This window comes from Castor canadensis, chromosome 1 (assembly GCF_047511655.1).
Source record: "Castor canadensis chromosome 1, mCasCan1.hap1v2, whole genome shotgun sequence".
NCBI classification, from domain to species: domain Eukaryota; kingdom Metazoa; phylum Chordata; class Mammalia; order Rodentia; family Castoridae; genus Castor; species Castor canadensis.
The window spans coordinates 198,921,152-198,948,531 of NC_133386.1; the positions used below are offsets into that span (position 1 = coordinate 198,921,152).

The window sequence follows — 27,380 nt, forward strand, 5'->3', positions numbered from 1 at the left end:
CTTCTTTAGTAACCTGCAGTGGCCTGTCAATGGCAGCCTGGCTCCTCTGAATTCTTCAAAGACACCCTAAGGAAACTCCACTCTACCTGCGAAGACCATAGTGGCATGGCTGTTGGTGAAGCCGTAACTCCTGCTTTAGGAAACCTTGCTCAATCATGGCTGCTCCAGACAACTTGCACTAGCGCCTGGAGGCCTCGCTTGTGCTGTGACAAACCTCGATGACCGCTAGATGTCGTCGCCTGCAGTCACTTCCGATGGCTCCACCCATCTTGCAGCTATTCTCGCTGGGGTGGGCAGGGAGAGCAAATGTCTTGGGATTTAGCTGCTGTATCTCACAGGTGGTGACAACCCTCCACTCACAGACTTGCCTAAAGCAGTTTTTCAACAGCAGCAATACTGGCTTTGGAGCCCAGATAATTCTCTGTGGCTGTTTTATGCACTGCAGGTTGCTTAGCAGCATGGCTGACCTTTACTTACAAGACCCCAGTAGCGTTCTGACCCGCCAACCCAACTGTGGTGTCGAACCACTGCTCCGGCCATAAAGGTGTGACCGAGGTGACTGTATCCAAGAGATGACGGAAGGCTCTACATAAATACAAACTCTGGTGCAGTTTACAACGCGTTTTCTTTTTCATTTTTCAAAAGAGGCCGACGTCGCAAGGCTGTCATCGGGAACCGCGAAGTGGCAGGTTCCAGGATTTTGTGGGTTTCCCGGCAGAGTCCACGCCGCTTGGGGCCTTCGCAGTGCACGCTGGGACTTGTAGTTCTGAGAGTAGGGCCCTTCCGCGACCACCAGATACTTCCTCTCTGCGCTGTGGACCGCGGCTCCCGGAAGCTGAGAAGGGTTAAAGCGTCTATGCTTCCTTTCCCCGCCTCTTAGTCCCGCAGATTGGCAATTCCAAAAGCCAATAGATGGTCTGATTGGTGCTTCTTGTTATCTGATTGGCTTCGAGTTTTGTAACCGCTCAGACAAACTTGTAGACAATTGGCTGAGCCTTCAGTTTTGAAAATCGTAGATTTCGCCCGCGCTGCTCCGCCCGGTTGCTTCTCGGGTGAGGTGAGCCCTGAAGGCCGTGAGCCGAGTGGGTCTGGGCAGGCGGGGATTCAGCTACGGAGGCAGAGGATTTGGATCGGAGCAGCCCTTAGGAGACCGGTGCAGTCGAGTGAGTGCGCTAGGGAGGGAGGGCGGCCGGCGGGGTCGGGGTGATTGGCGTCCCAGCAGCCGGATCCTTGTTACAATGACTCCTCCTTTCTCAGGGTCACTCACTTCTAACTTTTGGTAACCCTTTTTTTAAATGGCCAAGGTAAGGTCTGCTAAGACACATTTCCCCATGGAAGAGGTCCACATGCTTTTTTTGGACTTGTGAAACACCCACTTTGCCAGTTTGAATAAATACTTTGTATTTTTATTTGTAGCTCCTCTGCAAATCTTTGGCTTCCTTGAACAGTTTTCTCTTTTGCTGGCCTTGAACCGGGGGATAGGGCTGGGGCTCTTTACGAAGGCTGTGGTCTGGGTGCAGAGGGGCTTTGCCAGGTGGGATGGGGGTAGAAGCGAGAGGGATGGCAGTGGAGAGGCTGGGCCCATGACTAGCTGCCTGCAAAGCAGAGGTCTTTGCCTAAAGTTGTGCCTGTTTGGCCTTGCCTCAATTTTAGTGCTGCCCTTGGCATCCAGGCGCGGGCCTTTGGGTGTGTATTGGCCTGTCCTAACCTGTGCGGAGTTGTGCATTGAGTGTTCTTGTGTGCGGTGGCGGTGGGGAGGAGAACCCATAGGATTAGTTGATGGATGGATTAATTCCTTTAACAAAAGTCAGGCACTGTGCAGGGCTCTAGGCTTTCTGTGATGAGCTAGACAGATAAGGGCTTGCCCTCAGGAAGCAGTGTTTAGTGGGCAGAGACAAACAATGAGCAAAACATAAACAATCACTCAGGTGCTTTGCAGAGAATTGATATCAGTGGATGAGATTGTGCCTGGGGGCTACTTTAGATTGGTGGTTAGATCCTCCCTGATGATGGGAGTGATGAAGTCATATGGTACGTTCCAGATGGAGGGCAAAGTCTAGCATGCCCCCAATATCAGGCCCAAGGAAGTTCCCTGGGCTGCAAACTGACGTGATGCTAAGCTCCAGGAGGACCAAAGGGTCAGCAATGTAGCCTTTCCTTGTAGGACCTATCATCCTAAGGGGGAGGCTGAGCTGTGAATGATTCTTCTTGATTTAGAAGGCATAAATCAGGGTGGTGGGCTGCTGTCCTGGCATGAGGCATGCAGTCTGTTTTTATGGTTTATAGCCATCATGTGTGCACTCATTTGTTTTTTCATTCATTCATCAGTTGGCATAATTATTGCTCCCTTGCTATGACTAACAGAATATTCCCTCCTCCCCTGGGACTTTTGTGATGATTTTATAACTAAGTCCTAAGGAGGATACCCAAGCTCCTAGGTTTTTAAGAAGTTAAGAAAAATCTGGTTTTGTGTTTTCTCTTACTTGGTATTTGTAGAAAACCTAAAAGCAAGACATTGCTTATCTGCTCCTCTCAGGATCCCTCATCCATTTATAGGGCATTTCAGTTCTAGGAAGAGGTTGTGAGGGCCTCTTGGAGAGCATGTCTCTGGACACCTACTTTCTTATGCACTCTTGTGGAATGCAGAACTCCTATCTAGACACTGACTTTTTAAAGAGGCAGTTGGATTTGATGTCTGATGGTCAGCTTCTGTTCAGTAGAGTGTTTTAGCCCTTACTTACCCACCCAGGAACAGTAGGAGAGCCACAAGGAGAGTAAGAGCAGGCCAGTGTTCAAGCAGGTAGAGGGACTACTGGGGTGACTGTCTCTTCCTCCAGAAAGGCAGTGGCAGTGCCCTGTCATCTTAAACCCAGAAATGACCATTTGTAAGGTTCATATCAGAATTGGTTGGGAAATGTGGACTTACAGGGACAGCCATGCTCTGGGTATGTGTGTGTGTTGGGGGAAGAGGGGGTTGAAACTTATCAAGTAGAAGGGCCCATCTTCTTGTAGAAAAGAGGCCATTGGGTTGGCATTCAGAGTCCTGCATCTGGGGATGGGGCTGTGTATAGGAAGGGGCCCTAGTTCAGTCACTGAGTATTTTGTGATTTAGTGTTGGGGGCTGTGGCCTGGCCAACTCTTCTTCCAGTTCCCAGACCTGAGCTCTTGGTGCCTCTTGTCCTTGCCTTCACCAGAAAAGAGTCAACATGGGGACCTCAGCCCCAGGGCCCATTCACCTGCTAGAGCTCTGCGACCAGAAGCTGATGGACTTTGTCTGTAACATGGACAATAAGGACCTGGTGTGGCTCAAGGAGATTGAGGAGGAGGCCAGACGCATGTTCACCAGGTGAAGGCAGGGGCCTGCTGTGTGGGACTGCTGGGGCTTTGGGGGTACAGTAGTCCTGCCTTCTTGCTTGACAAGCAGGACAGATAGCTTGTCAGAGCTCCTTTCTGAGCTCCTGGTTTGCTGGAGCCTTAACCTAGTGTCATGGGCAGGGGAAGAGAGGTTGAGTCCCTTGCCTGGCTCATCGTAGATGGCTGGGCTGGGCCTCTCAGAAGTGGGGCTGTAGTGACTCGCCTAGAACTTGCTTCCCTGCCATGTCTCCAAAAGGAAGCCCTGAGTGCCTGGCGGGTGAATTGTATATTCCTTTGGAGAGCTTGCTTGATGTTGGCATCACTGCTTGACCCGTCATTGCCAGGGACAGGGGAGGAGGATAGGCCATTGGGAGAGGGGCTGGCAGTTCCCAGGAAGCCTCAAGTGTCACCCTGCTTGTACTAAACAGAGAATTCAGCAAAGAGCCAGAGCTGATGCCCAAAACTCCTTCTCAGAAGAACCGACGAAGGAAGAGACGGGTTTCTTATATTCAGGATGAAAACCGAGACCCCATCAGGAAAAGGTATGGTGAGCCAGGGAAGGGTGAGCCAGGCAGGTAGTCTTGGTGGAGGCTTGGTGCCTTCTGAGAGACTTTGCTTCTAAAGGTGTTAATAGGAGCAGCAGCCTGAAGCAGTGGTGTTGGGTTCCCTCTGCTGAGGGGGCGAGATATCACTGAGAGGAGTTCAGAGTGTGTGTGTGTGTGTGTGTGTGTGTGTGTGTGTGTGTTCTGTGTATGTATGTGTGTGTGTGTTCTGTGTATGTATGTGTTGAGTGTGTGTGTGTGTTCTGTGTATGTATGTGTTGAGTGTGTGTGTGTGTTCTGTGTATGTATGTGTTGAGTGTGTGTGTGTTCTGTGTATGTATGTGTTGAGTGTGTGTTCTGTGTATGTACGTGTGTGTTCTGTGTATGTGTTGAGTGTGTGTGTGTTCTGTGTATGTATGTGTTGAGTGTGTGTTCTGTGTATGTACGTGTGTGTTCTGTGTATGTGTTGAGTGTGTGTGTGTTCTGTGTATGTATGTGTTGGGTGTGTGTGTGTGTGTTCTGTGTATGTATGTGTTGGGGGTGTGTGTGTTCTGTGTTTGTGTTGGGGGTGTGTGTGTGTTCTGTGTGTATGTATGTGTTGAGTGTGTGTGTGTATGTATGTATGTGTTGAGTGTGTGTGTGTGTATTCTGTGTATGTATGTGTTGAGGGTGTGTGTGTGTGTTCTGTGTATGTATGTGTTGAGTGTGTGTGTGTGTTCTGTGTGTGTATGTGTTGAGTGTGTGTGTATGTATGTGTTGAGTGTGTGTGTGTGTTCTGTGTGTGTGTGTGAGTGTGTGTGTGTGTTCTGTGTGTGTGTGTGTTCTGTGTATGTATGTGTGTGTGTGTTCTGTGTGTGTATGTGTTGAGGGTGTGTGTGTGTGTTCTGTGTATGTATGTGTTGAGTGTGTGTGTGTATGTGTGTGTGTGTATGTGTTGAGTGTGTGTGTGTGTTCTGTGTATGTATGTGTTGGGTGTGTGTGTGTGTGTTCTGTGTATGTATGTGTTGAGTGTGTGTGTGTATGTGTGTGTGTGTATGTGTTGAGTGTGTGTGTGTGTTCTGTGTATGTATGTGTTGGGTGTGTGTGTGTGTGTGTGTGTGTTCTGTGTATGTATGTGTTGGGGGTGTGTGTGTGTTCTGTGTGTATGTATGTGTTGAGTGTGTGTGTGTATGTATATATGTGTTGAGTGTGTGTGTGTGTATTCTGTGTATGTATGTGTTGAGTGTGTGTGTGTTCTGTGTATGTATGTGTTGGGTGTGTGTGTGTGTGTTCTGTGTATGTGTGTGTGTGTGAGTGTGTGTTCTGTGTATGTATGTATGTGTTGAGTGTGTGTATGTGTGTGAGTGTGTGTTCTGTGTATGTATGTGTTGAGTGTGTGTGTGTGTGTGTGTTCTGTGTATGTATGTGTTGAGGGTGGTGATGGCAGCATTGATCTGGGCCTTAGAGAAAGGGAAGGATTTCCAGACTGGAGAAGAAAGAGAAGCCAACCTTCTATTGGGTAAGGGTATGGCCCAAGTGGCTGGTCCCCAACCTTCCTATTGCTGGGCTTGTTATAATTCCCCATAGGAATGATAGTGTTGAAGAGTGCTTGAGTGAATAATACAATAGGTCTTAGAGTCAGGCAGTCCTGGGTATAAACGCCCAACTCTGCACCTTAGCAACTGTATGTCTTTGGTGTAAACCTCTACCCCTCTGACCCTCTTGTTTCCTCATCCCCCAAAGTGGCAATAATGAAGTCTACCTCTCAGGGTCATCTTGCAGATTAAGTGAGAGTATTTGTGAAGTTTGCAGCAGGATGCTGGTGTAGTGTGACCTCAGTCTGTGGGAGGTTTGTATGAATTTAATCTTCCCAGCAGTTCTCTGAGGATTAGGCATTGTGTTCAGTTTATGGTTAGGGAGACTGAAGCTCAGAGGGGAGTGGCTAGGATCGGCTAGAGGTGCCACCTGCACTGGGACTCTAGTATTTGCCTCCAAATCTTTTGAATCATTTTATTGATGCTGGTGGCTGCTGGGGAAACTGGTGTGCACCAGCTTGGTTTTAGGGGTGGGAGTCCCTCCTTTCCCCGATGGGCCATCTCAGACTTGCTTCCCTGGACAGATTATCCCGGAGAAAGACTAGGAGCAGTCAGCTGAGCTCCCGACACCTACAAAGCAAGTCCAAGGTGGAGAAGCTGGCCACAGTTGTGGGGGAGAACGGCTCCCCTGTGCTTCAGCGGATAACCCGGGCTGCAGCAGCTGCCATGGCATCAGCTGCTGCTTCACCCACCACTGGGTCTCCTCCCACTGCACTGACCAAGGAACTCATGGTGGAGATAGGTGTCAGTGAGCACCAAAGGGCCGAGAAGCACCTCACTGAGCTCACAGCTACCTTGGCTCTGTCACGGGCTCCATCCCCAACCCCAGCTCCAGCCACAGCTCCAGCTTCCCAGGGCATACTGACAGCAAATGAGGAATCAACACCCAAGAAGTCAGAGACTGGAAGACTGGAGTCAGTCACAGTGAGCTCCCTGATGACTACCCCTAAGGACCCCAAGAGTCGAGGGACTGGGACAGGACGATCCGCCTCCAAGCTCAAGATTGCACAGGCCTCCCGGGACTCACCTGGTTCTCCAGACTCTCCATGGCGGGAGCGTGTGCTAGCCCCCATCCTGCCGGATAACTTCTCCACCCCCACGGGCTCTCATGGGGGCACTCGATCAGTAAGACGCAGCCTGATTGCTCCAGGTGCCCAAGTCTCACTGGCCCAAAAGTACTCTCTGGTGGCCAAACAGGAGGGCACCAGCCGCAGGTCAAGCAGAAGGATTGCCAAGAAGGCCACCAAAGAGCCAGCAGCCTCAGCTCGCATCATCTGTGAGTGTGGGGTGTTGGGGCAGTGGGTAGTCCTTGGTGCCTGGTTCAGCTGGAGGGGTTCTGAGGATCCATCTAGCAAGGAATTTTCCATGGACCTTTCTGTTAGGATGTAAGGGTATCATATCTGTGCTGTTCTGTGTGGTAGCTACTAGCTAGCCACGTCTGGCCGTTGAACCCTAGTTTGATTGAGGAGTTAAAGTTTTTTCTGATGGTGCTGAGGATTGAACCCAGGGCTTTGCAGATGCTAGGCAAGTGGCAAGTTCTCTCCTGCTGAGCTACATCCTCAGCCCTTGTTTTTTTGAGATAAGGTTTTGCTATGTAGCCTAAGCTGGCTTCAACCTTGCAGTCCTACTGCTTCTGCCTCCTGAGTGCTGGGATTGCAGGTGCACCACTGAGAAACTGAATTAAATTTTTTTTTTTTTTTACATTTTACTTAATTTAGATTTGAATAGTCACATGTAGCTAAGCATTGGCCATATTGGAACATAAAGATGTAGTCTGGCCTTGTTTTGTAGAGGAAACTGAGTTCTAGCAGGCTGACTCCAGTGTCCCTGTGGTTCATGGTCACATGAAGCTGGAGCCTGAGCCTTTTCCCCAGAGCCAGTGTATTCTTCCCCTTTCCCTGTCCTGCAGAGACTGACTTAAATTCACCATGCTTGCATGAAGTAGTGGAACTGTGTTTGGTCTTGAGATGTGAATTCTCATCACAGTAGGCTCATTCTGGGAGTAGGTTTCTATCTTCTGAGAGAAGGGCAAGATCAAGTTGACTCTAGAGTCTGATGGCCTGGGTTTGAGTGCAGCTTGACCGTTTACCCACCCTCTGACCTTGGGCAGGTTATGGACTCAGTTTTTCCTCTGTGAACTGGGATAATAACAGTGTCACCTCAGAGGAGCATTGTGAGCTTGTCTTTGACTAACCCACATAGGGTGTCTAGGATGGCTACTGGCATGGAAGGACCTTGTGTACTTTTATTAATGAACCACAGAGGAGAGCGGGTAGGGTTGGCTGCATGAGGGGTTGGGGATTGAGCTGGGAGGGTTTTGGAAGGTGACTGGGCTTTGACCAGGTGGAAAAAATGTTGGGAACAGGTCTCCTCACCAGAGGAGACAGCTGCTAGAAGACCTTGAGACATGAAGGAACAAGTAATGGGGGTCTTTGGGGCTCGTGTACCACACGAGGGGGGCTCAGATCTCTGGGAAGCAGTGTTGGGTACGGGGTGGGAGGAGGGGATTGCTACTGAGCGTGGGCATGAGGCCTCTGCCCTCCTGGCCTGGTGTACATCTGCTGGGGAAGGAGCTGCCCAGCAGCAATTGACAAGCAGGTGTCTCTGAGGTGGACAGGCAGGGGACAGTGGTCACTCCTGCAGGATTTCTGGAGGGTCCTGTTATATAGGCCAGGCTCCTCATTGAGACTGTTTGGTCACCTCTGTTCTAGAGAACAACCCCTTTGTCCTTCTGCTAGGAAGGACCACTTCCTTCCATCAGATGAACTCTGAGGATAGAATGGCATGCAGGGGACACTTAACATTCAAAGAAGTGCTGGGGCTGGTGACTCACACGGGCATCTTGCCCGTCTGCCCACTTGTCAGAGAGCATGGAGCTCAGTAGAGAGGCAGGAGGAGGTGAGGGGAGCCATGCCTTCTGGTTGTAGACCCCTCAAGTGGGAGCAGTCACCATCTTTAATGTCCACTTTCAATCTGAGGCTGTTGTCTCCCACAGCCTGGCTGCTGTACCCCAGAATGGAGAGGTCCCTGCCTTCTGCTTAGTTCTCTCTGCACCTTGCCACTTTGCTGTTCCAGCTCTTTGCCTTTTTTCCCTCTTTCCCTTGGGCCCTGGGTGCCACTTGGCCTCACCCTGGCTGCCTGTCAGCCTTAGCTCTGGTCTTGCTCCTCTGGTTCAGGATGTGCCAGCTGGGTTGGCCTTTTTTCCTTTTTATCCAAAAGCTTTTTTCCTGCCTTGTGGTCTTGACAGGTGTTTTCCTTCTTTCTAGACCAGTGGCTCTCAAGTTTGGTCTCAGCACTTGCTTCCAGTTTCAAAAATAGAAGGCCCCAAAAAGCTTTTGATTATGAGTTTACATCCATTAAAATTACTATTTTAGAAATTAAAAAATATTAAAAATATTTTAAATATTCTGTTCTTATAGTTAAGATCTAATACTTTAATAGTAAAGATTTAAACTATTACTTAAAAGCCAGGCACAGTGTACATACCTGTAAACCCAGGTACTTGGGAAGTAGAGGCAGGAGAATTGAGAGTTTGAGCCCAGCCTGAGCAGAAGTAGCCAGGTGACCCTATCTCAAGAATAAAATAAAAAACCCCGAAACAACTGGGAGTGTAGCTCAAGTGGTAGAGTGCTTGCCTGGCAGGTGTGAGGACCTGGGTTCAATCCTCAGTGCTGCAAACAAACAAAAAAATTGCTTAGAATCTTTTTTTTTTTGGGAAGGATGGGTGGGCTCCGGGGTTTAATTCAGGGTTTTGCACTTGCAAATCAGGTACTCTACTTTTTGAGTCACACCTCCATTCCATTTTGCGCTGGTTAATTTAGAGATAAGGTCTTGTGTACTATTTGCCCCAACTAGCCTTGAACCACGATCCTCCCAATCTCAGCCTCCCAAGTAGCTAGGATTACAGGTATGAGCCTCCAGTGCCCAGCATTACTTAGCATCTTAATATTAAAAAATTTAAATACCTGTTAACATGACATTTTTTTTAAATGAAAAAAATATCCTTTCTAAAATGAAAATAAGGAGACCAGCACTGTTCTACACTTTGCAAATCTCTTTAATGTGTGTAACAGCCATAGTCTGCATTTGCTGTTCTGTATTATGCTATTTGGCTTAAAGTATCTGGAGAAAAATTGGCCTCATAACATCTGTGGAGCTGTAATAATTTTTTTCAGGTAATTGTGCAGCCCATTGGTTGTCTCACACTTTGAGTGGATCGTTAGCTGTGTTGTTTTATAACCTCATACGTTGGTCATTTGGAAGCTATGTTTTTACTGAGTTAATGCACATCTTCCAAATATCTACACACTTCACTGTATCAAAAAAGTACATTTGTTTTCTGACCTCATCAGAGATATCTTTAGGTATTGGAAAGCTGTGATGCTTCTGGTGGTAAATTACATGCTTTTCAAAATTCTACTTTTGGCTTTTTTTGGGGGAGGGTGTTTAATTTATTATTGTTAACAAATATGTTAGTTGTTTTATTTTAGGTGATGGACCCTCTTCATTTATTCTTAAGAAAATGTTTTGTCCAAATACCCAAGGTACAATAGCCATAGATTGCCAGTCACTTGTTTTTCAATTTAAAACAGTGGTTTATGAAGGCAGGTGCTGGTATAGCTAGCAACTCAAACCTGGGCACTTTTCATGGAGACTTGGGCTTGTGGCAAATGGACATTTTGCCTACTGCTCCCTTTGTCACATAGAATATTAACAAGACAGACTTTTGAGTTTATTAATGTATTTATTGCAGTATTGGGGCTTGAATTCAGGACTTACGCCTTGAGCCACTCCACCAGCCCTTTTTTGTGATGGGTTTTTTTTGAGATAGGGTCTCACGACCTATTTACCCAGGCTGGCTTTGAACTGCGATCCTCCTGATCTCTGCCCCCTGAGTAGCTAGGATTACAGGCGTGAGGCACCGGCACCTGGCTTGAGTTTAGATTTAGTATAATTAATACTTCTTCAGGAACATTCCTGAATGAAACTGGACATTGTTTTGCTGTGGATGTGCAATAGGAGGGCAGTGTTTGATGGCATAGACTTAATTGGTGCTGAGTTTTAGCATTTTTTCCTTGCCCATTGCTTTTGTGCTGCCAGGGAAAATGTTAATACAATGAAAAGGGAAAGTAATATTTCAGTATTATGGGGAAAATAGTTATGATCTCATGGATCTCCTGAAAGGGTTTTTGGGACTTCCAGAGGTCAGAGAATTTCGCTTTGAAAACCAGTGGCCTCGGCATCTTCTTCTCATTTCTTCCTCTTTGGTTTGTTCATCACAGCAGATCCTCCAGATCAGTTTGGGTATCCCCATCGTAGGCTTTCAAAATGCTTTGCTTTTTTCTGTCGTTGCATCCACGGTGTCCTTTAGGATGATTCAGTGATTGTCGGGAAGACCAGACAGTGGCTCTGTTGGTTTTGTTCGCCATTGTGTTCCTGTGTCCTGGCCCAGAGCCAAGTCCATAGTAGATACTTGAATATTTGTTGATTGAATGAATAACTGCTTCTCAAGTTGCAGCCCAGAACCATGTCAGGCATTGTCTTCCTTCTTTAGCAGGGTTGTGCCCTTAGACAGGTGGGGGTGTTTCCAGCTAGGCAGTAGTGGAAGACATAAAGCCAACAGCTCTGTTGAAGCTGCTCATGAATGCAAGGATGAGGCCCAGGGCATAGTGGGGACTGTGTGTCTTATGAAGAAAGCAGCGGTCACACCCTTGCTGGAAGCCAGTTCCTTGGACCTCTTGGCCTAGCATCTGACCAGTTTTTGATGGTACCTTTTGTTCTTTTGTTTTCCCCTCAGGTCACAGTTATCTGGAGAGGCTCCTGAATGTTGAGGTACCCCAGAAAATTGGGTGAGTTCAGATTTAAGGCTTAGGGACACTCCCGTTGTGGGCAGGGTACATGGGTATCAGGGGGTTGAGGTGAACACCAGGGGTGGAGTCATTTCCTGGGTCTGAGCCTTCCCTCCTCAGCCTGTGCTGCCCATGGCACTGCTGGCAGCCCTATCATCTTAGCCTCAACACCCTCCTCCCGTCCAACCAGGCAGTGAACAACATGGCTGTCAGGTTTCTGTGCAACATTTGTTACCATCACTTGTCAGTTCTGGCCAGGGTTGGGCTTTGGGTATGGGCTCCATTTGTCAGCAGAGCAGCTATGAGATGCTGTCTTGATTGGGATGGGGTAGGATGAGGGGCACCTGGGGCCTGGGAGTGCTTCCCACTCCAGGATTATACCCAGCACTGCTTAGAGCCAGGACACTGATTCCTTTTCCTGGAGGCCATGTCCTGCCATCATTAAAACTAGCCTACTCCTCCTTGCTTTGGGGCAGAGGCTAATGCTTGAAATGAGGAAATGGGGTAGTGGCATACCTGCTGGCTTAGCCAGCCCCAGGCTTTTCTGGGCCTAGGAGATTGAGGCAGAGCTCGGGGTAAGGCTCTGTTTTAGTCAGCTCTCCATTACTATAACAAAATACCTGAGATAAGTCAACTTAGAAGGAGAAAAGGCTTGTTTTGCCTTACAGTTTTAGAGATTTCAGTCCATGAGCAATTGGCCCTGTTCATTTGGGCTTGTGATGGTATGGAGCATCATGGCAGGCGTGTATGTGGAGCAGAGCCCTTCACCTCATAACCTGGAATAGAAAGGCAGGCAAGGCTGGGGTCCCACAATTCCCCCAAAGACTTGAAGACCTCCCACTAGACCCTACCTCTTAGGTTTCCACCACTTCCCATTACCCTGGGGGAAGAAGCCTTTACACATGGGCCTTTGGAGGTCATTTAAGATCCAATCTATAGCAAGCTCATGTCTTGAATCAGAGCTCAGGATGAAAGGAAGCAGGATTCAGAAACTGACATCCCTCCTCTGCCCAGGAAGCCACTGGTTATGGCTACTGTTCTCCCATCTGACCTGGGGGCTCTGGGTTTGTGGTCCAGGTTAGGTCATCCAACATTGACTCTATCTCGTGGAGCTGGGGAGGGCTTAAACACCAGGCAGTCCTCACAGTGCCCCTGCTCTGCTTTCAGGCCCGATCAGGAGCCCAGCAAGGAGGCTGAGCCTGTGGAGACAGCTGAACCAGAGGTAAGGTGGGCAGGCTAGGGAGGGAAGAATTGCAGGGCCTTTAGTGTTCCAGCTCTGTGCCACAGCTGTCCTGATCCCCAGGTTCCAGGTGGGGTCCTCTTCAAGCCTTGGTTCTTCTCATAGGTCTCTAAGAATGACGGGAATACTTTGCTGTCCCATAGTGCCACAACGATGGCCATTAGTACACCCAACAGGAAGCCTGTGGCCAGTGGCCAGGAAACATCCCCTGAAGGGCAGCAAGGTGAGTCTTCCTGACCTGCACACAGATTTTTGAACAAGCTTTCCTCTTCTTTATGAAGGAGTAAAGATAGTGGTCGTGCCAGCTTCACAGCTCCAGGGCTGCTGTAAGGATCCTTTGGAGTAAGGGGTGCTTTCTCTCAGTGGTGGTGAAACACTAATGAATATGCACACTGCATGGTGATCCTGTACAGAAGCTCTCCCTTCTTGCCATGGTGGCACCAGCTAAAGGCCAAGAGGGGTGGGTTTAGCAGGTATGCAAGGAGGTAGCGCTCTGGTAAGGTTTCCACACATAGCTCTCAGTGTCAGAGTTGGTGAGGCATGGGTTGGGGCTTCATTGGGTCTATCCTGCCATTCTTGCCAAAGATGTCAGGACTGGGGCAAGGGCTCTGACCTAGGGATGGTGTTCTGGGCCCTGGACAAACCTATATTCCTCAAGGCCAGTTGGTGCTAGGGCTGATACTTCTGCCACGGGTTGCCCTGGAATTGCCAGGAAGGGAGCCTTGCCCCTTCTGTGGCTGCTGCTGCCGCCGGTGGGCGCCTTCCCTGACTTTTCCATGCATACCCCACCACAGTCATTCCTACAGCCTCACTGAAATTGTTCTCTTCATAGAGGCCAAGACTGACCAAGCATATGGACACAGAGAGCCACCCCAGAGCATCAGGTTTGCATCTGGGAAGGGGCAAGCAGGCAATTCTGGTCTGAGAGCCCCAGAAGGGCATGGAATGAGGGTCTTTGCACAAAGAGGGTGGATATGTGGTCAGGGGCTCTGTTCCTTCTTGTCTGGGGCCATTGCCTGGTGCTCTTGACTTAACAAAGGAGGTGGCTTGATATGCTACAGATGAGCACTGGCTTGGGAACTGGGTGATTTGATGATAGACCCTGGCCCTGTGCATCCTCCTGGCTGTATGGCCTTTGACTAGTTGGCTCCTTTCCTCTGAGTGGTTAGCACAGGCCTGATCAGGGAGACCCTATCTCTGTGGTCCCTTCTGGCCTAGAGTCCTGTGGCCTGGGCCAAGGTTTGTTTGCAGGGTGAGCTTTTATATGTGTGCTGGGCCTGGGGAGGGTTCCTGGAGCCCAGGTCTGCCTTGTGACACTGCCTCCTGTCTCTGGCAGGAGGAAACGTAGCTACAAGCAGGCAGTGAGTGAGCTGGATGAGGAGCAGCCTCTGGAGGAGGATGAGGAGCTGCAGCCCCCCAGGAACAAGACTCCTTCTCCACCCTGCCCTGCCAGCAAGGTAAGGAGGCTCCTGTCCTTGCCCTGCACCCTGTCCTGCCTGCCCAGAGGTGATCCCTGTTCTTGTCGGCAGGTGGTGCGGCCCCTCAGGACCTTCCTGCACACAGTGCAGCGGAACCAGATGCTCATGACTCCCACGCTCATGACCCCTACCTCAGCCTCCCGCAGTAGCGTCATGAAGTCCTTCATTAAGCGCAACACCCCCCTGCGCGTGGACCCAAAGGTGAGGGATCCTGTCCCCTAGCTGGGCTTTGCTGGCACTGGGGTGGCATGGTTGAAGGTTATGGTCTGTTTCTTAGGCTTCTGAGAGTAGGGTGGATCTGGGCAGAGGAAGGCCTGGCCTGCCCTGGCACTGGACACGGACTGGCTCAATCCTCTGGCCATGGGCTGCCTTGACCCTGGGGTTACTCTCCTGACCTTATGGGCCCTGACTGACACCCAGAGGCTCAGCCAGCTTAGTGAGCCCTGGGCTGGGAAGTGGCAGTATTGGCCTAGCCACCTGCACTCCCTGCCATTCCCACATGCTCCATAGTGTGAGTAACCCAGGGAAGGAGCACGTGAAGATGCCTTCACTCTTGTGGGGGAGTGAGGGTTAGGTGAGGTGAGCAGTGGTGGTGCTCCTGGTGAGAAGTGCAGCCCCTGAGCAGACCTGCTGCCACAGTTGGGCACATGGCCTGCTCTGTAGGATGTTCTCTGGCCTGACATTAACTCTTGGCTTTTTCCTGTTTCCTCTCTTCCACAGTGCAGCTTTGTCGTAAGTAAAGCCTTTTCCCTTCCTGTAACCGAGCTGTACTTAGCACTTATCCACTGTAGCCCCATCTCTGCTTAGCTGACAGTGCCTGTAGAATCACTAACATCACAAGTGGAAGCATTAGGGAGAGATGGGGATGTGGAAGCACTAGAGGTGGCTGACTCATTTGTTTCCTCCCTCTGTAGAGCCTGCCCTTTTTGCTCCTGACACTGCTCTGGGCAGGACAGAAGTTGGGTGTGACCTCTAGTTGCTCACCAGGGCCACAGTTTGAAGAGCTCCCCATGGGGCTCCTTCCCCTGTCCCCAGCATGGGGGCCTGTGGGTCTGTGAAGAGAACAGATAGGTGGTCTCTGGTCCTCAGAGCCACTAATGTAGACCTGAGCTGAGCAGTAGCCTTGATGGGGAGTGAGGGGGAGAGAGGTCTGGCCAACAGTGGCACCTGGAAAAAGACTACAAAATCTGTTCTCTTCTCAGATACGTCAGAGCTGAGCTGATCCAGGCCACTGGCCAAGAGCAAGAGCCTCGGGGAACTGGGACATGCTCAGCCCACAGCCCTGGCTCCGAGCCTGTCACTAAGCTACAGTCCGTTCCTTTTCGTTCGCATAGGCGTTCTGAATGGCCATTCACTGGCAATCCCAAAAGCTTCTGTCTCCAACTGAGGGCCTTGGTGGGTAGGAGGGAGGGTGTTGCCAGCTGCTGGCCAGGTGGGTCAGAGCTGGCCTGTTCTGCATGGAGGCCTGTCCTCTGGTTGGACAAAGTGAAAACATGCCTTCCAATATGGTAGCTAGTGGGCTGGGTGGCCTTTTGCACCTATTTTTGCACTAGGCTAGGCATCTGGGCCCACCAACAGTGGGAAAACCACTTGTCCCCTTCAAAGAGGCCACACATGTCCTTTCCTCTTCCAGACTGATTGGAAACTTGGAGGTCTCTGGGCATGACTAGGCCCAGGAGGTTGCCCTTGCCTGCTTTGGGGAACCCAGGTCCCTGCACAGGTTATCTAGTGGGTGTAGCCAGTCCTTAGCTGGGAGACCAGGGGCCTAGGAAGGTCGCAGGATCCTGGGGCCTTGGACACATTTTCTAACCTTGGGCCTAAGTTTCCTTGGCCACAAAATGAAGAGAGATTTGGTGGCCCAGAGAGCGATTATGTCAGGCACTGAGCCTGAGGTTTGGTATAAAGTGGTCATTGGGTACATGGCAGAGAGACTGCTTAGGTGAGGCCTCTGGAGGCAGAAGGGCTGCTTCAGCTTGTGGCTTCCTGAGGTACTGATAATTTTTGTTCAATTTGGGTGATTTTTATTGATTTATCTCTAGGTTTACTCTCTTTGTCTTGTCTTTTCCATTCTGCTGTTGAGCTATCAATTGAGTTTTAAAATTTCAGTCACTGTACTTTTAGTTCTAAAATTTCCATTTGTTTCTTTTTATCTTCTTTTCCTTTGCTGAGATTTTTTTTCTGTTTTTCTACTTGTCTCAGAAATTCATGATTACTTCTTAGAGCATTTTTGTAATAACTACTCTAAAGTCTTTTTGAGATAATTCTGACACGCATGCCTCCTTGACATTGGCATCTGTTGATTGTGTTTTCCCATGCAAGTTGAGATTTTCTTGATTCTTTGCATGCTGAGTGATTTTGGATTGTATCCTTGACATTTCTTAATACTGTGCATGGAGACTGTGGGTCTTGTTTAAATCTTAAGGAAAATGTTGATATTTTTACCAGCATTGCAATTGGGCAGAAACTGACCTGGCTAGCTTCACTCTGCAGGTTCCTATCTGCTTTCTATGGTTCTGATGTTAGCTCAGAGTTCACAGCCTTTGCAGGGCTATATGATCTGTCTGGGGTGTGTGCCAGTTAGCAGTCAGTCTGGAGCCAGAAGGTGGTCTGTTTGTTTAGTTCTCAAAGACGTTGGTGTGATAATTAGGGTCGGATCCTTACAACTGCAGCTTGAAGTTGTAAAAAGGATACCTGTGGTATCCTTTTCCTGATCTCTCTAGTACTTTCTGGTTCTCTGGGTCTCTCCTAGGGAGCTGGGACTTTAGTTAACCTGCTCTTCTGTGTGCTTCCATCGCTGTGTCTAGGGCTACCTGACAGGAGGACCAAGAAAAAAAAGAGCAACAAACAGGCCTGTGCCCAAAATTTCTGGAGCATAGTTCCATAATTTGGAGAGGAAGGTTGTCCCACTTCAGAGTTTGACACTGCAGATTTCTGTAACTTCTGCTGCCCCTGGTTACTGGGAGGGAAAGGAGAGAAGAGGAAAACTACCAAATGGGGTTTGTGCACTTGCTGAGTATTAGGCTTTCCATTCTTTAAGTCAGCTATAGGCTTTGCACACAGTTCTCTCGGCGTACACAGGTGAGCTCTTTGGGGTTTCAGACTGTATAGAGTTTGGGTTGGAGGAAAAAGATGATGAACTCACTGCTAGTACTTCAAAGTCTGCCTGCCTTATCTGCCTGCTACTGTTGGCTTTTCAGAGACTCCTTGCATCTGTCCACGTTTCATAGCTGCATTCAAAGGGAGGGATAGATGGAGTGCATCTGCTCTGTCTCACCCTTAATTAGAACGCTTTTTTCTCTTCAGGAGGATCATGCTACCTCGGGGCCAGATTTCTGGGTGGGAATGCTCCGTTGGTCAGTGCCAGGGGACAGGGAGAAATCAACAGTAACCAGTTCAGGGAAAGGGGCTGGCTATTGGAGGCTGAACTCAGAGGTAGGAGTCTGGTGGGAGCCCGGTTGGGATGGTGGATGTGGGGGCTCCAATGTGGGTCTCAGCCTCCACTCCTAGCCCTGGACTGTTCAGAGAGAAAGAACCAATGTCATTCTTGGCCAGGGAAGGCTTGGAGCTCCTGCTCGTCCCTGTTGGCTGCCCACTGCTATGGCCATGTCCTCTCCTGGGGCTTTCTGGGTGTGCCTAGGAGGAGATGCCAGCATCAATCTACTGTGCAACCAGCTAGCACTTTAAAAAGTGTTTCAGAGATTATTGACTTAGCTCTATCACGGAAAGTTTGAAAAATAGAAAAAAGAAATGCCATCCTTAACTTGTCTCACTAGTCTGTAGTAACCTTTCTTAGCATTTGTCAATACTTTATTTTTTTCAACTATTATGAAATACTTGATGTACACAAAAATACTTGGCATATGTACACACATGTAGCATGATGGTACTAAACGAATGCTAACCCCTGAAACAGAACATTAGCTATAACTTTCCAGCTTCCTTTTGTCCTGTCTCAGTCTCAGTCTTCATTCTCTTTTTCAAGTGCACTGTTTATAATGTTAAAGCACACACATTCAATTTTGAGCTTGATTTTGTGTTGCCTACAACTTTGTAGAACCCAGTTGAATGCATTTAGAACTCTGGCTGTTGGGAAGCATTTGGGTCCTCCTGAGAGGAGAGACTGGCCTGAGTGGGCATGGAAGGCACGCTGGGGCATCCCTGTGTTTAAGAAGCATTCTGGTGCTGCTGCTCACCTTGTTGAGAGCTGATACACACAGCTGGCAGCCTTTGGGGTCGGGGTGTGTCCTGCTCATGTTCCAGGCCCTCCTCCCTCCCCAGGAGAAGGAACGGCAGCGCTTGGAGAACCTGCGGCGGAAGGAGGAGGCAGAGCAGTTGCGGAGGCAGAAGGTGGAGGAGGACAAGCGGCGGCGGCTGGAGGAGGTGAAACTGTAAGTGGCCCTGCTCTGGCCCATCTGCCCCGGCCCTGGCAGGCCTCTGCATGACTGCCCTGTGCTCACAGGAAGCGGGAAGAGCGCCTCCGCAAGGTACTGCAGGCCCGTGAGCGGGTGGAACAGCTGAAGGAGGAGAAGAAGAAGCAGATTGAGCAGAAATTTGCTCAGCTTGATGAGAAGACTGAGAAGGTTTGAGCCTGGGCTGGTGGGTGGCCAAGTTGCAGGTGGGCGGTGGCCTGGTAGCGTCCATGCACTTCAGACTTGGCCTGAAGGATAGGGCTGGACCCCTCCAGAAGCTGTGGATTTGACCATTTACCCCGCTGCTGTCTGTCCCATGGGCCCTGTAGTCTGTTCCAAACCAAGCTGAGGGTTGAGGCTATGCCTTCTGTGTTTCTCCAGCAGCCCTTTATGAGCGGTGGTCATGGGCAGGAATGGCTTCCAGTGCCCTTTCCCAGTGGGCAGCAAGCAGGATGTGTAGGGGTGTCGGGGTGCCTATCATACAGGGCTCTGGGCCCCACTCTGGAGGCCTGAGTGATGGGCAGCTCCATTGGGCACATGTGGGTGGGTTCTGCAGGCCAAGGAGGAGCGATTGGCAGAGGAGAAGGCCAGGAAAAAGGCAGCGGCCAAGAAGATGGAGGAGATGGAGGCCCGCAGGAAGCAGGAGGAGGAGGCGCGCAGGCTCAGGTGGCTCCAACAGGTATGAGTGCAAGCGGCTGTCAGGGAAGAGGTGCATAGGATGGTCACTGCTTCATTACCTTGAGCACCTGCTGGGCATAACACTTTGTGCAGTTGATACTGGTGGATCTTACTGCTTTAAGCCCAGGAGGAGGTTCAACAAATGCCTTAGGGCCATTGGGGTGGTGACTGTAACCTGCTTCCTATCTTCTGTAGAAGTGGCCATTTGAGGGTTAAGTGCATGCATATGGCGCCAGACTTCCCCTCTCAGCTCTGCCATTTATTAGCTGTGTGACCTTGGTCAGGTTACTTGACCTCTCCATGCTTCCATTATTTCAAGTACCAGTGGTGTCTTCCTGATTGGGTTATCGTAAATACGTTGGTGCATGTAAAGCAGTTGAGTAGTGGTGTCTGACATGCTAAATGTTGCATCTGGAAGAGTAGAGACCTGCCTCTCCCTGGAAACTGTAGGTCTTACCACTCTTAAGAAATGAAACTCTGTAACTAGGGAGTTTGATATTATTTAGTAAGAATTGTTTTCTCTGTGATAGGCACTGCCCTAAGGGTGTAATGTGAGTTAACTCAACACCTCCATGAGGCAAATCCCTTTTTTACAGATGAGGAAACTGTGGCCAGGGAAGTTAGTCCTTAGTCCTCTGACCAGTTTCTCCCGGTCCCTACTGGTCCAGGCCTGACCTAAGTGCCCTGACACTGCCTGTATTCCCATCTCAGGAGGAGGAGGAGCGGCGCCACCAAGAGCTGCTGCAGAAGAAGAAGGAGGAGGAGCAGGAGCGGCTACGCAAGGTGGCTGAGGCCAGGCGACTGGCGGAGCAGCGTGAGCAGGAGCGGCTGCAGGCGGAGAGGCGGCGTGAGCAGGAACGGCTCCAGGCCGAGAGGTGAGGCAGCACTGGCCAGGCAACCTGGTCCTCCTGTGCGGGGGATGAGGGGCAGGGTAGCCGTCACTTCTTTACAGCTCCCAACTTTACTTTGGGGTAGGCAAGTATTTTTCCTTGTCTTCAAAGCCAGATGCCTACAGCTGGTGGGCCATTGAGTAGGGGACACGTTGGCTTTGGGAGGTTCGAGGACTAACAGACAGGTCAGTCTGATTTTGTTCTGCCTTCAGCCAATTGTGCTGTTGTCCTTTCTTCAACTGACCCAGTAGGGTAGGGGGAATTTTAGAATGAGTTTGTACTTTGTAACAGGGCTGCCATGGGCATCTTTAGTAAAGGGATCTTTGCTACAATGTAGTGCTTTGGGTACCTTGGTTCCCAGTCCCAGTCCTTTGGTTATATTGATAACTCAAGTCCCCTTTGGGAATCATGGGTTCCAGCTCAGTTCTTCCAGCTCTGCAAATGCAGTGGTCTCTGTGCAATAGATAAGAATCTCAGGTTTACTTTTACAAGCGTTTATCCAGGGCCCACCCTATGGCTGTTTGTACTGAGTCCTGGGGATGCCAAGGTGGATAAGCCACACTCACTGTGGGCCAGGAAATCTATGAAGACTGTGCTCCTCATGTCTCTAGCCCAATAGACACACAGGCCCAACAGCTATGTTCTCTCCAGCCCCTACCGCCATCTTTTTGGTTGGTATAGGCTTAATGGAGAACTGAGGGCCAAGAAGACTGTCAGGGCTGTCTTCCTGTGCTGATTGGTGTCCCTGGTCCTGTGGGCAGAGTAGGAGATAGGAGCCTGCGAAGAGGGCATATAGGAGATGACAACTAATGTTTCAGAATTGTGTGGCACAGGGTAGTATTGGGGACTGTGAAGGGCAATGGGGATAGTCATAATGGCAGGTAGCCATGGTGGGTGGGTGCTAAGCTACATGCTTTACACATTGCCTTGTTTAATAGTTCTTGAAGCTCACTGGCATAGGAAGTATCAGCGCCACCTTACAGAGTGGGAAACCTGTTCAGAGAGGTTAAATAACTTACTCAAGGTCACGAGGTAATGAGTGTGGAGGTGACTCCAAAGCTCTTAAACAGCTCTTGTCCTGCTCCAAGGGTGGAGATGGGTGTTCACCCTATGGGTTGGGATGATTAGAAGTAGCACAGATTGTCTTATTTGATTCTTGTGACAACAATGGAGGAAAGGTGTTATAGTCTGCATTGCAAAGAAGAGTGAGGCCCAGAGCCCTAGCTTTTGTGGAAGACTGGGTTCCTTTTTTTTGGAGTGTTGGAGTTTGAACTCAGGGCCTACACCTTTAGCCACTCCACCAGCCCTTTTTTGGGATGGGCTTTTTTGAGATAGGGTCTCATAAACTATTTTGCCGGGTCTGGCTTTGAACTGAGATCCTTCTGATCTCTGCTTCCTGGGTAGCTGGGATTATAGGTATGGGCCAGGCTGAAAGTTGGGCTCTGATTCCACTTACCCTCAGGAGTGCATACGCCCAGCTTTTGGGGCAAAGTGCAACTGTTGCTCTAAGCCAGTGACCCACTGTCATCCCATTCTCTAAAGCGTGCCCACCAGGCCTAGCAGCCTGGTGTCAGGGCCGGACTCTGCCTCCACCCTGACAGGTTCTTGCTTGTTCCTCAGGGAGAGGGAGAAAGCCCTGCAGCTACAGAAAGAGCGACTACAGAAGGAACTGGAGGAGAAAAAAAAGGTAGGTAGCTGTGGGGGTGTGAGCTGGGAGAGTTGGGAGTCTGGACTAGGCTCTGAGGCAGGGACTATCTGGCCTGCCTTTCTATGTGGGTGACAGTGTGACAAGGGAGGGGGAGGCACACACATAACACCCACTACCCTGGGTCCCAGGAAGAGCAGCAGCATCTGGCCGAGCAGCAACTACAGGAGGAACAGAAGAAAACCAAGGAGGCAGGGGACAGCAAGGGCCTGAATGTGACTGTGGATGTGCAGGTGAGGCCTGTGCCCTCAGGCAGAGGGACCCCCAGCTTGGCTAGGGCTCCACTTTGATCTCTGCCCAGTAGCTGCAGGCATAGGCTGTGTATTTTAGGTCCTTAAAGAAAGAGGATGGTTTATCTGCCTCATTTTTACTTTTTTGGAGTATGTGACAGGGTCTTGATGTGTAGCCCAGGCTGGTCTGTAATTCACTGTGTAGCCCAGGCTTTCCTCCAACTTGTGATCCTCCTGCCTCTGAATGCTGGTATTACAGGTGTGTGCCACCACACCGGGGCTTCTCTTTATTTTTGGTATGCATATTCTTACATATTGTACAGATAGAATTTGTTGTTTTTTTTTTTTTTAAAAAGAAGGAACTGAACTTTTTTTTTTTCTTTTTTATAAGAGTATAGAGTTAAGAAGAAGGATCCCTCATAGGAAAACCATTAAGCTCAGTGAATGTCCTTCTAGATTTTTACATATATAGCCATTTTATATACACAAACACATACACTCATTACATATACACATGCATATTTTTAAGTGAGCGTAGACTGTATATACTTTATTATTACTTTCTTCATTTAGTATATTGTAGACATCTGTTTCAACACATCTGAATCTTTTGTTTTTGATTGTACTGGAATTTAACTGTCTCCTGTTAGTGAGCATTTAAGCTATTTTTCAGTTCAGTGTTAATACCAAACACAATTTATTATGAGGAGAGGTTTTTACTGCAGCACAGTTGTTGAAAACTGGAAGTTAGCTAAATGGCCATCTTTGGTAGAGGGTTAAGTTGCAGATCATGGGGTCTCCTGGAGCTGTTCCAAGGAGGTGGTAGGCTTCCCTGGAAGAAAATTTGCATTAAAAAAAGCAGACAGAAATGAGGGGTGGTGATCAGAACAAAAGTGCCCCCTAGTGGTGAGATTCAGGGATGCAGGGGCAGGAAGTTGCTAGCCATGCTGATTTTCTTTTTTCCCCAGTCTCCTGCTTGTACCTCATATCAAATGACTCCACAAGGGCACAGAGCCCACCCAAAGATCAACCCAGATAACTATGGGATGGACCTGAATAGTGATGACTCCACTGATGACGAGGCTCATCCCCGGAAGCCCATTCCTGCCTGGGCCAGAGGTAAGCAGGGCCCAGAGCTCTCCAGGAGACGTGGGTCCTCTCCTGACCTCACCTCTTGGGGCCTGGAAGTGGTAAGCTGTATGTTATAGGAGTCCAGCTATTGTGCTGGGGTCTGGTGGCTTGAGGCATTTGTCTGACAAATGCTCCTGGGGCCTTTGGCGTGCTCCCTGGGGAGGGTGGTATGCTTTGTGGCGTGCGGGTTTATCCGAAGACCAGACCTGGGATGTTGCGTTCCTTTGTTTTCAGTGAATACAACTGTACCTGGCCTCAGCAAACATGCTGCTGAGTGCTTGATGTGTACTGTAGACCTCTTTAGAATCCTACCTAGCGGGACAGAAGAGACACCCACATAACAACCTGGGGTGAGAGTAGAGTCAAGAGTGGTAGCAGTGTTTAGGTGAAGTGCTAAGAGCAGGGCCTGGGCTTCCAGTCCATGGAGGAAGGCAAGAAAGGCCCTGAGGAGAGGTGTGAAGCACTTGAGCAGGATTTGACCTGGAATTTCCAGGCCTCAGCATTTACATAGGAGTATAGGTGAGCATGGCTGCTGCCCCAGGGCTAGGTGCAAGACCTGCAGGAGAGGAGCAGGGGCTGCTGTGTATGGTAGATATTTTGCAGGGTTTGCTAAGCTGGGAGTCAGGACAGGGCCCAAACCCCAGTGGGAAAGGTCTGGGATCCCATAGGGACTAGCATTCTACAGAAAGACAACTTGCTTTTGTTAGTTTCACCTCATTTGAACCCCACAATAACTGAAACCTTAGTCTCCTTAGTTACTAGCGTCAAGTCACTTGAGAGGTGATGAGCAGGTGCTCGTGGTACCAGCAAAGCCATCTAATGGTGGTTGACCTTGGATAGCTTTCTTAGTTTCCTCCTCTGTGAAGGGGGTGGTGTGGTAACAAACCCAGCTGAGAAGGTTTATTGAGAGTGAAGTGAGTTGGGAGCAGTTCCTAGTGTTGAGCAGGCATTGGGTGTGTGCTGCCACCTCCTGGGTCTCCTTCAGCCTGGGTTGGCAGGGTTGTGCTCCTTCATGGCCTCAGCTCAGAGGCCCCTCTCAGCCTGCGCCCTGCACTACTTAGCCTGCAGGGTTGGTGAGAGTAGTGGCCGAGGAAGTTGGATAGCATCGTGTGCTTCAGTTCTGGAGCCAAGCTTGTCTTTACACACCTGCTCTGCCACTTATCTGCTGGGTGCCTTGCAGCAAGTCTCCTCATTTACAAAATGGGGAGACTACTACCCAGCCAAGATCTCAGGCAGCTCAGTGTTCAGGCAAGTGCCTGGCTCACAGGAGCGCTTGGGGAGCTTTGTTTGGGTTCAGCGGCCAGAGGATGCCAGTGAGACCATGTTGGGTGGTAGCGTGGGCAGGAGGAAGTCTCTGCAAGAGAGGTTGGGGCAGGGCGGGGCATTTTGGAGTGGAGAGAATGACAGAGCTCTGTGGGTAGGGCAAGGAAAGAGGGAGGCACATGGAATGCCCAAGGCAGTGACCCAGGCCTTTGTGTTCCTCTCAGGCACCCAGCTCAGCCAGGCCATTGTCCACCAGTACTACCATCCTCCGAACCTTCCCAAGCTCTTTGGAACTATTCTCCCATTGGACTTGGAGGACATCTTCAAGAAGAGCAAGCCCCGCTACCATAAGCGCACCAGCTCTGCTGTTTGGAACTCACCACCCCTTCAGGGTGCCAGGGTCCCTGGCAGCCTGGCCTATAGCCTGAAGAAATACTGAGGCATGCATTCAACCCTCCTGGCAGTCTCAGGGCCCATCTGTGTTTGTCTGTCTATCTCTGTGTTGGACTGGCACCCTCTCACCTGCCGTGCCATTGCTGAGCGCTTGGTCATGTGGATAGCAATGTCCTCTGGTTGCCTGGTGTTTGTGCTGTTGATGGAAGTTGGCGCCAGGCCAGGTCTGTTTGGAGGATGGGCATTGGGAATGGTTGGAGAGCCAGGCCCAGCCCCAACTGGCTTGCAGACAGCACTGTAAATAGGTCGTTATAATTCTGCTGAATTTTAGTTTTTAGTGTGTGAGATAGATTAATAAAGTATATTCCTTGAAGCTTGCTGTGAATATTATGAAGACTTGGAGGCTTCAGCATAATGCCCTGGATCCTGGTCCTGAAGCCGTATGTCTTGGGCCTCTGGATGGGTTGGAGGACCAAGGCCCTGTTCCTTTACCTTCAGTGGGCCTCAAGATTGTCTGGTGCGGGTTCCACCAGAGGTGCTGGTGTAGCATGTGATTCTGATGCTGGACAACCCCTGGGAAACACTTCAGTATCTCTAGCAGTGTGCAGGTGAAAATGCTTCCTGTTTTGGGTTGTTGCTACCTGTTTGCAAAGGTAGTTTATTCCTTGGGCAAGGCCTGGGCTTTTCCTGAGGCTGCACTCCTGCGTGGGAGGTGAAAGGACTTGGGAAAGCCTTTGCTGCTGAGGCTTGGATCCAATTAGAAAAGGAATGGCTCTTGAAACCACTTGGGACCAGTGCTTGCAAGAAATAAGAGATTTCCACCCCTCCCCACCAAAAAAAGCCAAACAAACCCAGGCAGTTGCTCAGTAAAATGCTTAGCACCAGTGAAGGCTGGCACTGGCCCTGGCCCTGCCTGTTAGCTATGCATTGCTTTAGTCCCTGGAGTAAGGGTTGGCAAACTAGTCTGTGGGTAAAATCAAGCCGCAGTCAATTTTTTATTTTGATTGAAATTCACCTAGTAAAAAGGACTATTTTGTTACTCATTGTCCCCAGCTGCTCTGCAGACAGCATTAAATTACACAGCAGAGGTCTCATGGCCTAAAAAGCTGAAAATGTTTACTATCTAAACCCGAACAGAAAATGTTTGCCAACTCCTGCTTTAGGACACAGTAATGGCTAAATAGAAGAGTGCTTTAAAAAGTGAGGAAATAGGGACCACACACAATGGACTAAAGTCTGGACGATTCTGCCCATGCAAAGAAAAAACAGTTTATGTACCATTCAGATAAGGTGCATGATTTAAATTCGTTCCACATGTTCTTTGGCAACTTGGGTAAACCAGAGAGCAGGTCTCCGTCTAAAACCATAATGTCAAAATACTACTTCTGGTAAGTACATTTATGTAGTGTTCTTAGGAAAAACTTGTTAAGCAGAAAGGCACTTCTTTGCTTTATGTCTTCAGCAGCATTTGGTATTGTCATGATTTCTTATTTTAGCCGTTCTAATAGGTGTCTAATGTCTCATGGTTTTATTTGCATTTCCCTAGTGGCTGATGATGAATGGCTTTTCATATGCTTTTATGCCATCCCTGTCTTTTCTGGTGGAGTCTTTTGTTTACCTCTAAATTTGGGTTATTTTCTTACTGTTGAGTTTAAGAATCTTTATATATTATGAGTACAAATCTGTTGTTAGATGCTTTGTGTTATTTTCTCCTAGCCCATCTTTCCATCCAGCTAACAGTTTCTTTCACAGAGCAGAAATATAATTTGGCAAAGTCCAATTTATTATTTTTTGGGTTATGCTTTTTTGGTGTTGGGTCTAAGAAATCTTTGCCTAGCCCCAGGTCTCAAAGGTTTTCTTCTGGATGTTTCATTATTTTACATGTTGCATTTAGATTATGATCGTTTTGAGTTAACTTTTTTTTTTTTTTGAATTAACTTTTTAAAAGGAGTGAGGTTTACATTTTTTGTTTGTATTTGAGGGCAAATGGATGGATGTCCACTCGTTCCAGCACCATTTGTTAAACAGACTGTCCTTTTCTCTATTGAATTTCTCTTGCATCTTTGTCAAGAATCAATTAGCCAAAGGGCTAAGCTGAGCTAAGTTCAAACCCCAATAACTGAAAAAAACAAAATCAATTAGCCATATCGATAGGGGACTGTTTCTGAAGTTCTTTCTCTCTTCCATTATTCTGTATCTTTTGCCAGTACTACACCGTCAGGATTATTGATACCTTGTAATAAGTCAAAATCTGGTGGCAATTCCTCCAGTTTTATTTTTCCTTTTCACAGTTATTTTGGCTACTCTACTAGTTTTACCTTTCCATATAAATTTTAGAATCAGCTTATTTATACAAAAGTCCCTCTTGGATTTTGGCTAGAATTGCATTAACTCCATAGGTAAGTTTGCGGAGGGATATGTGGAAGGGAGGGAGAGTCTCATACTTAATGTACTATCCACAAACATGCTATGTCTTTTTATTTGCATCTTTGGTTTGTTTCATCAACATTTTGTAGTTTCAGCAAACATGTACATGTTTTGTTAAATATTTATTTTCTTGGAGCTTCTGTAAATGGTATTCTGATTTTGGTTTGTACTTTTTCACTGCTGGTATATAGAAATACAGTTAATTTTTGTGTGTTGA

The 27,380-nt window shown here is 48.9% G+C and overlaps 1 protein-coding gene across 1 annotated transcript; it reads left to right on the top strand.

Annotated features, from left to right (window-relative positions):
* Positions 1-861: 861 nt before the first annotated feature.
* On the top strand, positions 862-27,380 carry Incenp (inner centromere protein). The gene is made up of 18 exons (XM_074047138.1): positions 862-1,163; positions 3,195-3,346; positions 3,783-3,896; positions 5,995-6,746; positions 11,268-11,319; positions 12,487-12,541; positions 12,665-12,782; positions 13,392-13,443; positions 13,896-14,016; positions 14,089-14,238; positions 18,316-18,425; positions 18,497-18,617; positions 19,003-19,125; positions 19,836-19,999; positions 21,635-21,701; positions 21,851-21,952; positions 22,918-23,068; positions 24,568-27,380. Exons 2-18 carry the CDS (start codon positions 3,207-3,209, stop codon positions 24,780-24,782), a joined length of 2,607 nt encoding a protein of 868 aa, XP_073903239.1. The 5' UTR covers positions 862-1,163; positions 3,195-3,206; the 3' UTR covers positions 24,783-27,380.